Source organism: Dipodomys spectabilis, unplaced genomic scaffold, assembly GCF_019054845.1.
Source record: "Dipodomys spectabilis isolate Male_0828 unplaced genomic scaffold, ASM1905484v1 ptg000069l, whole genome shotgun sequence".
In the NCBI taxonomy this organism is placed as follows: Eukaryota; Metazoa; Chordata; class Mammalia; order Rodentia; family Heteromyidae; genus Dipodomys; species Dipodomys spectabilis.
In genome coordinates, this window is record NW_024870746.1 from 27033422 (window position 1) to 27046095 (window position 12674).

The 12674-nt window shown below is 44.3% G+C and overlaps 1 protein-coding gene across 1 annotated transcript in view; it reads right to left on the minus strand.

Moving 5' to 3' along the window:
• Lgr6 (leucine rich repeat containing G protein-coupled receptor 6) overlaps window positions 1–12674 on the minus strand; it is a 116632-nt gene that overhangs the window by 19031 nt on the left and 84927 nt on the right. The window contains exons 7-9 of the mRNA XM_042682025.1: window positions 3247–3315; window positions 662–733; window positions 383–454 (exon numbers count right to left, since the gene is read on the minus strand). Of these exons, the coding sequence (XP_042537959.1) occupies window positions 383–454; window positions 662–733; window positions 3247–3315 (213 nt within the window). The remainder of the gene's footprint in view (window positions 1–382; window positions 455–661; window positions 734–3246; window positions 3316–12674) is intronic.

The following is a 12674-nucleotide window of genomic DNA, read 5'->3' on the forward strand; positions in this document are numbered from 1 at the left end:
AACGTTCTGCCCTAAGCCACTATACAACCATCCTACCTCCTTCGAGAACATGGCACTCAGAAGCTCAACCCACTGTACCCTAGTCCACAGATATCTGTGAAGCAGCTACCAAGAGCAGGGCCAACTGTAGAGGCCAGATGAAGCTCCTTGGCTATGGAGAAGGGTCCTTGTCATTTGTTTGAGATTTGGGAAGAAGCTGCAGGCATGGAGTTGGAGGGAGGCCAATAAGCCCAAACAGATCTGGAAGCAGGTGTACATAAAGTAGATGTCTGCAGTGCTGCAAGCTATGTCTTCTCTAAGGGTTGAGCTGGCAGTGAGAGCTCTGCAGGAAGAAGAGGGAGAGGCAGCTAGAGGGAGCAGAGAGGCCCTGGTATCCACTTACAGCGTGTGCAGCTTAGGCAGGAACTGGAATGCCGACCTTCCCACAAACTGGATTGGGTTATCATAAAAATGGCTGGAAAAAAAAGACCAGAACACCTTAATTCAGAGTCTCACTCACTTCAGGAGGGACCAAGGCCCACCTCTGCTTCCTTATTGTTCCAGTGGAGTCTGTTGGAAAGGACACAGAAAAATGCAGCCATCTCACAGTCCTGCCTCCATGGGCCTTCTGTGTGCCAAAGTGTGCCCCCACCCACCCAAAGATCCAGAGAGCAATACTCACATAGTCTGCAGCAGAGGGTTGCCCATGAAGGCCTTCTCTGGGATAGCCTTGATATTGTTGTTGTGGAAGCCCCTGGAAGACAGCACCCAGAAGCAGTGACCTGGGGAGCTCCATGGGACTTCCAACAGCAGACTAGACATTAGCCTGGAAATCCCAGATTCCAATCCCACCTATGAAATTTCTTAGGTCAACAACAGACTCATCCTTTCTGTTGACCAGTGTGAGGAGAGCAAGGGGAGGAGTACCAAATTGCAAGCTTCAGGAAGCCTGTGAGAGCAACTCAAGACCAAGCAACTGAGTTCAGGAAAATCTGTTCCTTGCTCATTTGTGGTAGGGGCCCCAATGACACCGACAGTCTCCAAATTCTCGTTGTGTTCCTTAGCCTCTCTCACCTGTATCCTCCTCACTGTCCCATCTACTTCTCCCACTCAGGTTCACCCTCAGACACCTCCAGCCAGTGCCCTTACCAAGGCCTGTTTGTTCCTTCCTTCAGTCCTTCTAGTCAATTGTGTTTTTCTGAATACTTCCTCTGTGATTGTGCTAAACCAAACTTTGAGGGATTAGCATATTTGTAAGGACAGTGGTTCTGTCCTCAAACAGCTTTTCTCAGTAGATAATAGATGGATGAATAGATGAAAAACAGATTGATAGATGGGTAGATATATAGTAGGAGATTAGTAAAAATAAATAAATAAAAAATAAACAGCAGGGCTGGGAAGGTAGCTCAGTGGTAGAGCACTTGCCTTGCATGCATGAGGCCCTGGGTTCGATTCCTCAGCACCACATAAGAAAAAAGAAAAAAGCCAGAAGTGGCGCTGTGGCTCAAGTGGTAGAGTGCTGAAGAGCTGAAGAGCTGAGGGACAGTGCCCAGGCCCAGAGTTCAGGCCCCACAACCAGACCCCCCCCAAAAAAAATTAAAAAAAAATAAACAGCATACAATCTGGGTGATGGTGTGTCCAGAGAGTATCAAGTAAGGAGGAAGGAAGACCTGCCCTGAATGTGGTGGCACTATTGTATAGTCTAAGGGCCCAAAGAGAATAAGAGAAGAAAACATCGAAAGCCAGCTATACAGCACACTCCTCCTCTCTGCTTCCTGGCTGCCATGATACCAGCTGCTCTGCTCTGCTGTGCCCTCCCTTGCTGAAGTGAACTGAAACCTCTGAAACAGTGAACAAAAGAAATCCTTTCTCTTTGCTTAGGTATTTTGTCACAGGAACAAGTCTACAATAGATGTATAGACAAAGATATAGATCTATATGTCTATAGATCTCTATAGATCTCCATTGCCAATGAGCCAATGGAATTCCAATAGTTTCTCATTGGTATCTTTTCCTGTGGCTGGATCAGCCACCCCTTTTCTGTGACCTAAATACGGCTTTCCCACCTTCCAAATTCTGAAGGAGGTACTATATTTTAGATGATTATTTGAGGCACGAAAATGCTGGGTTATCTGAAAGTTTGGGGCTCATTTCATGAATCTTCATGACCTCTAAATCTGACTCCAGTCCAACTGTATGCTAAATTTCTTAGGTCCCTGAGAGTCCTGACTCCAGCAATGCTAGTCTTCTGCCAGCTCCATATTCTAATGTGGTCTGTATCTGCACCACTTTCCTGTCTCAGAGCCTGTGCTGTCATGGTACCTGAATCCCACAGCAGATAGGGACATTTTGGGTCTTTAACTCCCTTTTCCTGAGTGGGAGTAGAAAATCTTTCTTTCTCTCCTCTCTCTCCTCTCTCCTCTCTCCTCCTCCCACTCTCACTCGCTCGCTCACTCCCTAATTTATCTTGATATACAAAAATAAATCCTTGCTCAAATTTCCACCTGTTGAGCCTATCCTTGTTGTGAGACCCCCTTGAAATGCTTCTCATAAGTAGATCTCAAGGTCCTGTAATTTTGCATGGAAACTGGGAATATGAAGGATGTCCTCATCCATCATCTGGTGACATCAAGATGCTTCAGTCCACAATCATATGTCAATCAATGTTACTATGAACTCCCATGGTCATTTTGCCAATACTATGCAATTTCTACTTTGTCTTGTTCTTGATTTACACAGGCTTTTTTGTGTAGTTTGCAAGGCTGGAGGATCTCTGGGGAGAAACGATGCCTGTCACACTCTTCCCTTGTATTTATCAGCAAGCTCAGAACCTAGCACAATAGGGACTCAGAGAATAGTCTAAGATAATAATAAACAATGGCTGTGGAAGACCACAGCATAGCCCTCAGTCCATTTCTTAGTCCTTCTAGGGACAAGGTGCTGAGATGCTGATCCTGCAAACAACCCCTGAGGTTCATCTTTTCATTCCTCTCTGGATACATCCAAATAGGGGCAAGGTCAGGCCCAGGCTGTAGGAAGTGGCTTATGCCTTGGTCTTCCCAGACTGGAAGGACTCAGGGCCTTAGAAAATGGTTAAAGACAAGCTGCCCTGGGGGCTAGGAAGGACCACAGCTCTAGTATTTTCAAGGACTATGGGAGGTGGGGAGGTGGAGAGGTGAGGAGGGGAGGGATGATGGAGTTGGGGGCTAGCTTCAGCCTCTGCCCTCAGGTGAAGAAGAACCCAGAGAAACCAACAGAAGAGCTTACAGTTCCTGCAGTCTGCTCAGGGTTCGGATGGCCATGGGGAACTCCTGCAGCTCATTATAATTCAGGTCTCTGGAATGAAAAGCAGAACAGTCATTAGCGCAGAGGCTTAACGGGGCATGTCAGGGTCCCCAAGAAATGGAAACTTGGCTGTGGGATTGGCCAGAAAGATGGGTTTTCCAATCTGTTGGATTCAGCTGCCAAGGTCTGGAAACACATATTTGGAATGTTTGTACTCCGTTCCTGCTCCACAAATCCTCAGGCTCAGAGCCTTCCTGGCTGCAGAACTGTTTTGAGTAGAGGAGACACTTCAAGGGTACCTGGAGCCCCCTTCCCCCCAAGAGTCTCCATAAGCCAACGAAAATATATTAGGGCTTTGGAGCCATGGCAAGGTCTGAGGAGCAGGAGCACAGACTGATCTTTTGTTCCCAGTACTCAAGATTCTAGAAAGTTCCTCAAATGACTACTTTGGTTCTAGCTTCTGCTATGGTCATCTATAAAAAATGGATATGGTGTCTTTTCTATTGTTTTGTTTCATGCTTTTTTTTTAACCTTTGGATGGTGGCATGACAGCTAATCTTTATTATTTTCTTACCTTTTGCTGCATTTTCCAATTTCTTTATACAATAAATGGGTATTACATGTAGAATCAGAAAATAATGAAGGAAAAATTTAAAAAGATGTTGGCTAAGGGCATTTAAGTGTGTACACTTTTCAGGAATATCATCTTTTAGAATTATTGTTGTTATTATTAAGTAGGTATACAAAGGGGTTACAATTCCATAAGTCAGTTTATGAGTACAACGCTTTTTGGTCAATGTAACCCCTTTCTTTGTTCTCCCCTATTTTCCCTCTCCTGTCCCTACGCTTTTAAAAAATTATTATTTTTTATTGTCAAGGTGATATATGGAGGAGTTACAGTTATATAAGTAAGGTAATAAGTCTATTTCTTGTCAAACTTCTTACCCCTTCCCTCGTTTTTCTCCTGTTTCTACTCCTAAGTTACATAGTTCATTTTTATATAATGTACATTGAATATAATGACTACATTTATTTACCCTTCTTTCTTCTATTCCTGTGCCCATCCACCCCAAACATGTTTTCACTTCTTAGTATTCATTTTGACAAATAGTACTTAGTTTAACAACATCTTTTAAAATTCAAATATCCACACTGAGGCCCTCTGAGTCTAGGGATTGATCTTGCATGGAAGTTTCTATCTAAGTGTAAAGAAAGAAAGAGAGTGAGGGAGAGAGGCCCTCAGGATACTATAGTAAAGGCAACAGGGGCTAGATATTGACCTCTACGTATCTGTGTCTTCAACAAGTCAACTCTTTCCAAAGAACTTCTGTGTTTGTGCCCTTGGAGGTTATGACAAGGCAGAGGGAGGGAGAAGAAATGGGAGAGGCTGAGGACAAATTCTGTTTTCATCAGAAAAGATTTAGAACTGCTTGTAACAAAAGAAAATCAAAAGTGTGTGTACATGTATGTATATGTATATGTGTATGTGTGCATATATATGTATGAAGAATACTGAGGTATCTAGTGAAGTGAGATCACTGCCCCACATCTTTGCCAATTTGCTTCCGTGAGGCTTTAAAAAAATTGCCTTCCCTACTGCTTGCTTCCCTATGGCACAAGCGGTAGAGCACCAACTAAGAGCAAGAAATTACCTTGGGTTTTTTTTTTGTTTTTGTTTTTTGTTTTTTACAGGGGCAGGGTTGGAGGAGAGGCACAGAGGATTCTTTTAGAAATTGTCACTGCTGTAAGAAGGAATTCCCCTAATACTAGTAGAGATGACAACTTTCCAATTTTGGTGGTTTTTCTCTTTTGTTTTATATGACAGTCCTGGGGCTTGAACACAGGGCATGAGTGCTATCCCTGAGTTTTTTTTTTTCTTTTTTTTTTATTGTGAAAATATCGTACATGGGCAAGATACTGAGTACATTTCTTATCAAGCATTGTTGCCTCCTCCTTTGTTTCCCCTTCCCATCCCTTCCCATCTTCCCCCCAACCCTCCCCCCCACTGCCAAAGTTGTAAAGTTTGTTTTTTGACATAATGATTTGTATATCTCATTGTTGCAATGGGTTCACCTGTATCCCTATTTAAACGATTTGTTTTTTCCCTTCCCCTCCACAAATTATACCAACATCAAATACAGTGAAAGCAGGGGTTATACTGTGGGGGAGGGACATACAAAGCAACAAAGAAATCATCTTATAAATATGTTAGAAACAATTGCATGAAAGCAAAAACATTTGATCCCTGAGCTTTTTTGCTCAAGGCTAGTGCTCTACCACTTGAGCCACAGCATCACTTCTGGCCTTTTCTCTTTATGTGGTACTGAGGAATCAAACCCAGGGCTTCATGCATGCTAGGCAAGCACTCTACCACTAAGCCACATTCCCAACCCTCAAGTTTTTTTAAGTAGACTTTGTTTTTGCCCAGTAGCCCATGAGGAAATAAGCTTGATGGGTGGTGATAGTAGGAGGTGTCGCGATATCTCTGTGTTCCCATTGCTGAGTTACACAGTCCTAGGTTTTGGCAGTGGAAAGGAGTTGAGTTCCAATGTCTCTTTGAGCCTCCCAGGAGATCCCTAGCCAATCTTCTTAGCCTTTTAAAACTTCTTTTGGTGGTACTTGGGTTTGGATCCAGGACCCCTACGGTCATTATGCAAGTATGGTATCGATTGAACTATGCCTCCAGTCCTTTATGCTTCCATTAGTTTTCATATGCAGTCTTATTTTTGTCTAAGGCATCCTGAACCATGATCTTTCAAGTTACACCTCTCCACATAGCTAGAGTCAGGAGCATGTCACTGCTTCCAGCCTTTTTGCCCAGGCTAGGCTCATACCTCCTTCCTTCTGACTTCAGCCTCTTCTCAGTCTTTTAAAGCCATTCTTGCCCCAATCATTTTAATGGATGTGCAGTACCAGGGCAGAGGGACCATATAGAAGTTCTTTAATTATAGAGTGATGTGGCAGGATTTGTGGATAAATAGCATGTTAACATGGAGATAATGACAGGTTCCTCTCCATGACAAAGTCATTACACTTAATAGTCCTTAGGTAGAGCCAGAAACGTAGCCCCAGGACCACGCAAGGCAGTGACAAGTGCCTGGCAGCCAATGAGCTGGGTAATTGTCCCCCTCTCTACACTAATTACCTGATTACTCCCAGACAGCCCTGGTGATCTCTACCTTACTCTAGCCTTTAGTGATCCAGACACCTTGATCAGCTCGCAGAGACTTTCCCTTAGGCTGTATGAGGGCAGGTCTTGGTCAGGCTGAAGCCTGCACGTGTATCAAGCACTTTGATTGAAACTAGAGGTGTTTGAGGAGGAAGCATGGAGGCTTTTCAAAGTCTGGGGTCCCTAGAGATACAGAAGATACCTGGAACATGAGGTCAGGAGCACTGAGCGCGGAAAGAGCAGAGAGGGAATCCTTTATCTCTTTATGCATCAAAAAGATGGACTCGGGCTGGGAAGATGGCTCAGTGGTAGAGTGCTTGTCATACATGAGGCCCTGGGTTCGATTCCTCAGCACTACTTAAGCAGAAAAAGCTGGAAGTGGTACTGTGGCTCAAGTGGTAGAGTGCTAGCCTTGAGCTGAAGAGCTGAGGGACAACGCCCAGGCCCAGACTTCAGGCCCCACAACCCACCAAAAAAAAAAAAAAAAAGATGGATGCTTCGTTTTCTTTCTTTCTTGTGTGTTGTCACTTTTTGATACTAAGGATCAAACCTGGGGCATTACACTTGTTAGGCACTTTACCGCCAAGCTACATCCCAGCCTACATTGTTCTTATTCTTACATTGCATAAACAGTTCATTTCACATCTCACAGTTTCAAAGCCAAGAGTTCCCTCTTTTACTTATTTTTACTTACTTACTTTTTGTGTTTGTACTCAGGTTTGAATTCAGGGGCCTTGTACTTTTACTTGGCTTTTTTGCTCGAGATTGATGTTCTACCACTTGAGCCACACCTCCACTTCCATGAGCCCCGACCCCTTTTAACTTGGCTCAGCTCCTTAGGAATTCACCACTGTTGTCCTAGGAAAGCTCCATTTCCCATCAGTAACATGGATGTATCTTCATTCATTGAAATATTATTTCTAATGCAAACATTGCAGTAGTCTGGCTGGTCTGGCTTGAGTGCCTTTGCTTGCTATCCCTTCTGTCTAGGATATTCTTGCCCAAGATTTTTTTTGGGGGTGGGGTGGGGGACGGTGGTACTAGGGCTTAAACTCAGGGCCTGAGTGATGTCTCTTGACTTTTTCAACTCAAAGCTGGTGTTCTATCACTTGTGCCACATCTCTACTTTTGGCTTTTGCTCAGACTTTTCTGCCCAGGCTGGTGTGAATTGTGATCCTGAGAGCTCAGGCCCCAAAGCAGCTAGAATTATAAGAGTGAGCCACCAGTGCTCAGCATCTCCAAGATTTTGTAAAGTTTGTTTTTCACTGTGTCTCTGCTTAATTTACCCCTCATCAGAGAAGCCATCTCTGACTACCTGATTTCAAGTACCACACTCTGTTGCTCACTATTGCTTTGCTCTGAGTAAAGGTAGCCTCAAGTCCTTTGTGGCTTCTTCTAACAACAGGTGGCTTCTCCTCAAAAATAGGTCTGAGCTGGGCACTGGTGGCTCACGCCTGTATCCTAATTACTTAGGCAGCTGAGATCTGAGAACCACAGTTCAAAGCCAACCTGGGCAGGAAAGTCTGTGAGACTCTGGTCTCCAATTAACAAAAGAGTTGGAAGTGGTGCTATGGCTCAAGAGGTAGAGGGCAAAAAGAGCTCAGGGACCAGTGCTCAGGCCCAGAGTTGAAGCCCCAGGACCGGAGAAATAAATAACTAAATAAATTGGACTGGTTTCATCAGTGGCATTGACCAATAGAATGAGATAGATGGGAAGATATGACCTGGTCGCTAGAGCCTTGTAGCCTTGACCTTATATGCTTGCTCTACTATGTAATTCCTTATTGTAATAACACCAAGAAGGAAGCCTAGATTAAACTCTTTGAGTTTTTCTGTTTTTTAGTGGGGAAGGAGGGTGTTGGTGTGGTATTGGGAATAAAGCCACCCAGCCAGTGAGCTCAGACAATCCACAGACCCACGAGAAATAATAATATGCGATTTTAAGGCACTAAGTTTTGGAATAATTTGTTCTGTTGCAACAGATAACAAGACCCCCTGCTTGCTTTGTTTTTCTAGAACTGAGAGAGAGGTATGAGAGGAGGAAGCATGAAGGCTTTTGAAACTCTGGGGTTCCTGGGCTAACATATATTATTTTTCTTTCTAGTCTACCAGAATGAGAGCTCTTTGGAGATAGGTCCTTTCTCTGTTTCAGATTCTAAACACCAGAATAAGACCTGACATAGAGTTAAAAAAAATATGTGTTTCATGAATAAGTGAAATGTTCAAAATAAACTGATTAATGAAAAGCATGAATGAACTCAAGGGAATCTTAATCTTGGGTGTTTAGGGGTACATTCATTTTTATGTGTGCGTGTGTGTGTTATGGTAGTGGGCATGAACTCACAGCCTAGCATTCTCGCTTGGCTTTTTCTACCCAAGAATGGCTACAGATCCACTTCCAGCTTTTTGATGGTTAATTAGAGATAAGAGTCTCACAACTAGGGGCTGGGAAGGTGGCTCAGCGGTAGAACGCTTGCCTTGCATGCATGAGGCCCTGGGTTCGATTCCTCAGCACCACATAAGCAAATAGAAAAAAGCGAGAAGTGGCAGTATGGCTCAAGTGGTAGAGTGATAGGCTTGAGCTGAAGAGCTGAGGGACAGTGCCCAGGCCCAGAGTTCAGGCCCCATGACCGGACCCCCCCCCCCAAAAAAAAAGAGTCTCACAACTTTTCTTCCCAGACTCGCTTCGAACTCTGATTCTCAGATCTCAGTCTCCCAAGTAGCTAAGATTAGGTGTGAGCCACCTTCGTCCATCCATCTAGAGGTACACTCGAGATTCTGAGGTTGGTGTCAAAATCACATGGGACAATCTTGAGTGACACTTCTAGGGTTGCCCAGAGCCCTGGAGAACATGGCATTGGTCCCGTGTGACTTTGCTACCACTGATCCCTATACAGTTCATTGGACCCATGTGCAGGCAGCTTAATTGAGTAGTTCCAGTCCTCAGAAGTTTCTGGTCAGGAACTTTGCCAGGAATGAACAGGCAGCGGCGAAAGACACATGGCAAAGGGCATGTGAACTAGAAGGCTATTTTTGTAGAGAAATGTGGGAGAAGAAAAATTGTACAAATGTCAAAATGAATTCTTCAAACATCCCACCAATGAGGAGACCTGAATTTTCCCACTTGGATGTTACCATAGATTCAATGACCTGGGTAATTGCCAAAGCCTTGTTTCTTATAGTGCCATGTAATTTAATTGTCTAGAGAATGTGTCCTTGTAGCTTTCTCTGCCCCTGATGAATTCAACACAGGCTACAGACATTCATTGCCAAATGTCTCAAAATACATGAAGAATGCTACTGGGTAAACTGGAAGGTAGCAAGATAGGTATAAGTCATTCTGTCTAGACAAATAAGCAAGCTAGTTACTCAGAATGCTGAGATCCAAGGATCCCAGTTCGATAACCAGCCTGGGCAGGAAAGTCTGCAACTCTTTTATCTCCAATTAACCATTAAAAAGGCAGAAGTAGAGCTGTGGCCCAAGTAGCAGAGAGCCAGTCTTGAATAAAAAGGCTAAAAGATAGAGTCCAGGCCCTGAGTTCAGTACTCACAGACACAAACATGCACACCCATACACAAAATATGCAAGACATGGTGAGAACCTCAGCAGAACGTTGTAGATCTTAATGAATGCACACAGCATCATGACGCGAGCGATGGTCACACAACCTTGGCAGACCTGCCTTTAGGCCCTTGGACTCACATGACTTGATGGCAAAGGCTGGATTTCAGTAGGAAAAGGATTCTGAAGCAAGCAGAAAAAACATCATTTAGAGGAAGTGAGCAATGTTGGCGTTGTGTAGGAGAAGAGAAAGTGGTATAGTGTGATGGGAACATAGGACAACATTCAGCCTTGAGGTGGGAGGCGCCCCCAACCCCAATGCTGTATGCTCACCTGTCAGGCGCCACCTACAGGCCATACATGGAATAACATTAGTAGAGCACTGACTGTGCCAGCCACTAAGTACTGTGGCTGAATGATCTCTATAATCCCCCAACAGCCATAACAAGTAGATTCTCTTATTATATCCATTTTACAGTAAAACACAGTAGGCTAGTTGCTCAATAAGAAACAAGTGACCAATGGTCACAGCAAAGAATCTGCCCAAATCCTTCCTTTCTTTCTATCTATCTATCTACCATTCCACCAACAAGATGCCAAAAACAATAAGTTCCAGAAATGGCAAGATCCAGGATATCAGGCCCCTGCATCATCATGTGGAGAAAGACCACTCTCAAGGATGTCTTCTCTCCTTGTTCTGTTCCATAGCCCAGAAATAAACATCTATTGTGTTTGAGCAATGACACACATTTGCTTCTGTCTATTAGCTTACCTTAACAAATCCAGTGTTGCAGTCAGGATTTGAATCCTGTTTGTTAAGAGTCTATTACACATCCACCAGAATCATCTTTCTAAAATACAAAGCTCACTCTGTCACACTCCTACACTGAATCTGAAAAAGGCCTCCAGAACAAAGTTGAAAGTCCTTAATGGGCTCCTACGCCCTTAACCAACCTGTGAACATCACCCACATTTCAACCAGCATACATTTCCTTACTTTTGTATATTTACAAGGACCAGGCCTTCTAAATATTTCAGCCTGGAATGACCTTTCCCCACATCCTCAGCTGTTGAAATTCTAGTCATCCTTTGAAGTTGGCCTCAAATATACCTTTCTCCATGAATCCAACCTCACCCCTGCAGTTAGAAGAAATTGCTCCCTCTCTCAGCAGTTTTCATCCTTCACTCACATAGCCATAGACAGATGGGTCATGATGCTTGGGTTGGTAGTAACAGTAACTGCTATGTAACAGTCATGGCTCCAGGTGATTTACACACACTAATTCACTGACTTCCTGCTATGCCAACTCATCCAGACATGCATTATTATTACCTGACCCCTCACCAATTTGTGTGTCAGTCTTGGGGCTTGAATTCAGGGAGTGGACATTGTCTCTTAGCTTTTCCACTCAAGGGTAGTGCTCTACCACTTGAGCCAAACATCCACTTTCAGCTTTTTTGCTAGCTAATTGGAGATAAGAGTCTCAAGGACTTTCCTGCTCTGGCTAGCTTCCAGCTTTGATCTTCAGATCTCAGTTTCCTGAGTATCTAAAATTACAACTATGAGCCCACTGGTACCTGGCTTGTTACCTCTTTTTTTTTTCAGGTGAGCCATGGAGAGAGGCAACTACTTGGCCACAGTTCCACAGCCCATAATGGAACATCAGGAAGTCCAGGTCTGCAGTGGGGATATCTACGCTTTTTGTCTCCTTCATGAGAGGCAGCTGGGTGAGCTGAGGGAATGTATGGCTTCGCTTTTCAATCTCCTGCAACCCAGTTGCAGGGCCACTTACATGAATATTCAATGATGAAGATGATCTGGAAGGAGAGCTGTGGTGCAAGTGGTAGAGTGTCACCCTTGAGCAAAAAAGCTAAAAGACATTGAGTTCATGCTCCAGTATTGGCACACAAGGAAAAAGGAAAAGAAGAAGGAGAGGGAGAGGGAGAGGGGAAGGGAGAGGGAGAGGGGGAGGAGGAAGAGGAGGAGCAGGAGGAGGAGGAAGATGATTATTTAAGTCCATTGGACAAGGACTCAAGATAGGAGAGGAAAGCTTCAGCCTTTGAAGCTGTCTTCTTTGGGGCAATGTCTTGGCCCTTTGGAATTCAGCTCTAACATGTAGACTCGTGGCCACCACAGGGAAGATTTTCCTTAACATCAAGGTGGTGTGATTGTTCTGTTGCAGAGCGATGCCCTAAACTTTAGCCAGCTGGAAAACCCATGGCTTTATAGTCTATTTAATAGTCCTCCAACCGGAAGTGGCCAGAATCCCATGAAGAATTCATTGTTCTGTCTGTTGCTTCTGAGAGCTAGAAGCAGACGAGGAAAGGCAAGGGTTAAAGAGGAGCCATTCTCAACTCTCACCAGAGCTCAGTCTGGAAGCTGCAGCTGTCTGTGGCTAATCCACCCCTTCATCTGTTTAGTACTTTCCAGCCAAATCCAATCAAACTGACGGCAAACCCATGGGACCAGCCAGAGCAGCTGAGAAGGCAGCCCAGGCCTTGGGCTGCTGATGGTCCCCCATCCCTAGTCCTCTCCATCCCAGCTGGCTATGCAAAAATGGCCAGCCAGCTCCCAAGAGTTCTGGGGGCCTGGTCATGGGTTAGTAGATAGAGCTGGCAGGATTTCACAGCCATCTTGTCTAGTCTCTTCTTCTTTTACTGATGATGAAATTGGGACTT